At 51.0% G+C, this 4,715-nt stretch overlaps 1 protein-coding gene across 1 annotated transcript; it reads right to left on the reverse strand.

Moving 5' to 3' along the window:
* Nucleotides 1-3,942: 3,942 nt before the first annotated feature.
* Nucleotides 3,943-4,715, reverse strand: LOC147527027 (feather keratin Cos2-3-like). Its single transcript, XM_086626603.1, has 2 exons — nt 4,683-4,715; nt 3,943-4,269 (listed from the first exon to the last, which is right to left on the reverse strand). The coding sequence occupies exons 1-2, from the start codon at nt 4,713-4,715 to the stop codon at nt 3,943-3,945; spliced, it is 360 nt and encodes a 119-aa protein (XP_086482729.1).

Genomic DNA, 4,715 nt, shown 5'->3' on the forward strand with positions numbered 1-4,715 from the left:
CCCCCACTACTATGTCCCCCATCCCTGCTCTCCCTTTAATCCTGACCCATAAGCTCTCAGTTGGCTTCTCATCAGTCCCCAGGTGCAGCTCCATGCACTCCAGCTGGTCTTGACATAGAGGGCAACCCCTCCTACTCTTCTCCCTTGCCTGTCCTTCCTAAAGAGCCTGTACCCTTCTATTCTGACACTCCAGTCATAGGATTCATCCCACCACGTCTCCGTGATGCCAATAAGATCATATCCCAACAGGCGTGCACACACTTCTGACTCCTCTTGCTAATTCCCCATGCTGCGCGCATTGGCATAAAGGCATTTAAGTTGGGCCCCAGATGAACCTGACTTCCTGGCTGGAGTGACTGGAATTCCTTTCTGCTGTTCTTCAGGTACTTCCAGCATATCTTTATCAATCTTGATATTAACCTCCTCCCCCTTTGAATCTAGTTTAAAGCCCTGTCAATGAGCCCTGCTAGCTGTTGGGCCAAGACCCTCGTTCCTCTCTGAGAAAAGCAAGTCCCATTTGGTGCCAGCAGGTCTAGTGCCATGTGGCCCATCCCGTTGTCAAAAAAGACAAAATTGTGGTGATGACACCAGCCACGGAGCCACATATTTATCAACTGGGTTCATTTACTTCTTCCAGTGTCACTGCTTTCAACTGCAAGGATAGAAGAAAAGATAACCTGTGCCCCAGATCCTCTTACCAGCTTTCCCAGGGTCCTGAAATCTCTCTTGATCAACTGCGGACTCAGTGTTTCAGCTCCATCACCACCCACATGAGGAGCAATAACGGGTAGTAGTCCATGGGCTGTACCGGGCTAGGAAGTTTCCTGGCTCTTTAGTACATAGAAAAGGTGGGAGAGAGCACAGCAAATGCCCCAGGGCAGTCAAGGGGCTTGAGGAACTGAGGCACGAAGACGGCCTGAGGGAACAGGGCCTTAGGAAAAGAAGGCTCAAGGGAGACATTATGGGTGTCTACAATCACATGCTCTGAGGATGTGGAAAAGATGGATGCAGGCTCTTCTCAAAGGTGCACAGTGATAGGACAAAAGGCAACCGACACTATTTGGAATGTGGAAAATTCTATTTAGATATTAGAAATATTCTTTTGTATTTCACTATTTTCTGACCCCGAATATTCTCAAGTACTGGAATGCACTGTCCAGTACTTGAGTGGACGGTTGATGTGTGCAGGGTTTGGGGGTGTTGACCATTGTGTTTGTGAGAGCTGCAGCCTTGGGGTGTGCTGACAGGAGCTTGGGGCTAGACACCGTGCAGGAACCAGGAGAGATCACCCCAGCCAAGGCCTTGAGGATGGAGAGAGAGAAGACATAGGCACCATGGAAGGAGACACTCGCAAGATGTTGCACAGAAAGATGTGTCAGAGAGGTTGATAACCAGGTGCAGGCCTTTAAACCCTTTAACCTCTTACTTGGGAAAGGCAGAAGGTGTTGGCTGCAGCAGCAATGTGTCACTGCTGGAGGAGGGCAGACCAAGCACAGACGTTTCAGATGAGCTAAGAACAAGCATTTTCTCCTCCCCATTTCACTCTTTGTTCCCCTTGCAGAGTCATTTCCGGCAGCTCTGCTCTCTCCAGGCTCTTGGAGGGAACATGTGGGTTTTTAGAGTCTCTCTCACACATGCAGGAGGATGGGTCTCAATGTGCACCTTAGCTATCTCATCCTCGCTGCCTTCCTGAGGCAACCACTGGGTAAGAATTGGCTTTGACTGGAGACAGGATTCATCTTCCCAGGAGACCCTCAACCCCTCAACAGTTCTCTGCAGGAAGCTGAATCATCATTCAATGATTGTTGGCAAATGTTGGGAAACCTCAAACTACATGGGTGGTTCTGCACCTGCTTTCTCTAGATGCTGTTACTGATAGAAAAGAAAAGATGAGAGCAAGAAGGAACAGCTCCTCTCCTGATCATTTTAGACCCCTTGTCTTCCTTCTCTCTTGCCAGCTGTCCACCTGTCTCTGTCTCTCTCTGCTGATCTGTGTGGTCCCAGTGTTTCACAGATATGTCATTGCAGAAGTTCTTCTCTATCTCGACAGCACACATTTGGGGACCTGGCCACCCAAAGGCACAGGAGTATTCAAAGTTGATGCAGGGACATGAAAGCTGTCTCATGCCACTCCCTCTCTTTGTGTGTCCCAGGCTCTCTCCTGGCTGGCCCATGTCATGCAGCGTGCACTGGTTACCCATTCCTCTTGCATGTCCGCAATGCCAGGGCTTCCTTTTCCCTTCCCTTCCCTGACCTTGGAGCATTTTGAACAGACAGGGAATGGGAAGAAGGGTGAAACTTCTTACAGGATTTGCCATTGTCCCTCACCCTGCTGGAGGTGACCTGGAGTCACCACGGGAGGGCCAGACACTGCAGCTTGTTCCCTGGAGACTTTGGGCAGCAGGAGAGTGGGGACCAGAGACCTGGGTGAGAGCACAGCTCTGCTTTGCGGGTATCCCTGTGGGAGGTAGTTGGCATTATTGTGCTGTGGGATCCATGCTGAGCTGAGGTCTTGAGTTCCCTTGTTTTCACTGTGGGTTATGTGGATATTGTGCCCAGTGGCTCTGGTGAGCTGGTGGGCAATGTAGAAGGTTGTTGCTGTTTGGGCAAAGCTTCTTTGCTGCTGCTCTTTGCTTTCTGGATTTCCCTGCTGCACAAAGCTTCTTCAGGGTTTCCTGAAGACCTGTCTCTTAGAGTATCTGCTCCGGGATGTGTCCCTCAGAGCTCAGAGTTCAAAGTAAGATGGAAACCAAAAATAACATGTTCCTTCCTAGAACTAAATGATTACAACATTTTTTGAAAATATTCAGAATCACCTTGTAGACCCTCCAATGTCTCTGTGACTGTGTGCTGAGATCTGGAGGACCTGCTCTTGACAATGCCCTCTGCCCATCCTTGAAGCCCTTCTCATGTAATACCTCATGGGCTTTCCCAGGCCCTGCGCCAATTCTTCTGCATTGAGACCAGGCTGTAGATAGATAGATGACCTGCTCTAGCTATCCTTGCCCTTGGATGCAGATGATGCCCTCTCATTCAGGGGACAAGTGCAAGGATGAGGAGAAGACTGTTTTGAAGGCTTTTTCTCACACCATTGTCACTCCTGCATCGTTTGGGGCTATGTTCTGAATGAACTTCTTTTCCCAGCACAGAGCTCTCCAAAGCAGAACCAATTCTCTTCTTCAGAGGCTTCTGAGATTCTGACCTCCCAGAACCTGCAGCACTACTGGGCTCCTCTCTAAGGGAAAGCAGTGGATGACCTCTCCATCTGCAGGACATCCTCTGAAGCCAAGGGACAGTATCTGAGCAGAGATGCTGGAATACATGGCCTGATGTTCACTGTCTGGGGAGGTGCTGAGTAGGTCTTCCTCAGTTCCATGAGACAGTAACTGAAAGGGACCCCTTCTCTACTCTCTCACCCTCCCCTTCCTCTTCTGGTTGTACCCCCACCTTACACTAAGCCACCAAAGGCAATATCTTTCTCCCTTGGCACTATAAGACAATGTCCACCAAGAAAAAGTTTCCGTGGAGGCAGAGGCTGTGATGCAGAAAACTTTAATGACTCTGAGGCGGGAAACAAGTTCACTTGTAGAGAAAGAGGCCAGAGCATGGGGAGCAACAGCAGCTGCCAAAAATCTGCTCCCATTGGTCACGTTGGAGATCCCTCAGGTCTGCCATACAAAAGTAGAGGGGCCAGTAGATGCCTCACGTCAGCGTTGAGGGTCTTGAGCCCAGAAGAACAGAAGACAAGAAAGAGATTGGAGAGAGTGCAAGGCTGAGGAGTTAAACTTTGGCCATGTTTTCAGAGGGCCCCAGCTGTCCTCCTTTGGATGGGCAGCAAAGGATTCTAAGCCTCTCTGAAAGTGATGGCCAGGAACTCTGACTTCAGTCCAGCATCAGCTTCTAGGTTGCTGAGGGTCCTTGTCCAGGCTGTCATCGGTGGCTTTAGCAGGGGGGGCACCTTCTGCCACAGTAGCGGCTGGCAATGCAGGAGAGGTCAAGCGACCCAGAGGTGATGGGCACTCCATCACAGCTGAGGATGCTGCCAACAGCAGCAGAGGTGGAGGAGCCCACAACAGTGTTCTGCGGGAAGGAGCTGAGGATGGGGCCGGGCAGGGCCACCACTACAGCAGGAGGCTCAATGACAACGGTGGAGTTCTGGCACTGCCTGACACAGGGCTCGTTGCAGCTGTTGGCCAGCGGGGTTGGGCCGCAGGGTTGGCATGGCAGGCACTGGTTGTAGCAGGACATGTCCCTGGGCTGCAGAGGCACCTGGGAAAGAGGTCAATGAGGAAGCAGAGCACAGGAACATGTGAGCAGAGTCTGCCAGGAGTCTGTCACGCCACCACAAACATGTCAAAGGCATCTGCTGAGCAGTGAGTTAGAAACTGTGCAGTGAGGCAAAACGGTTACCAGACACAGTGCTGCAAGCATCACCCAGGCCCAAGAGGCTGCTGCCAAACTTTTCAGAGGACAACCTCAGCCAAGTTCCACATACTCTTTGCAAGGAAATGCAGAGCATCATCAGGCCCAAAGAGACTGCTGCCTGTCTCTTAAGAAGAAAAGCTCCCTCAGCCATTTCCTGACATTCTCTGAGGAAGACCTTCACCATGACCCATCATAGGACGGAGGAGTGCACATCTGCATGAGCAGAAAGCCACATGGGGAAAGGGCTTCAGACTCACCTGGTTCCCAAGGTGGAAGCGAGAGAAGTGCAT

Source organism: Tauraco erythrolophus, chromosome 25, assembly GCF_009769465.1.
Source record: "Tauraco erythrolophus isolate bTauEry1 chromosome 25, bTauEry1.pri, whole genome shotgun sequence".
NCBI lineage: Eukaryota > Metazoa > Chordata > Aves > Musophagiformes > Musophagidae > Tauraco > Tauraco erythrolophus.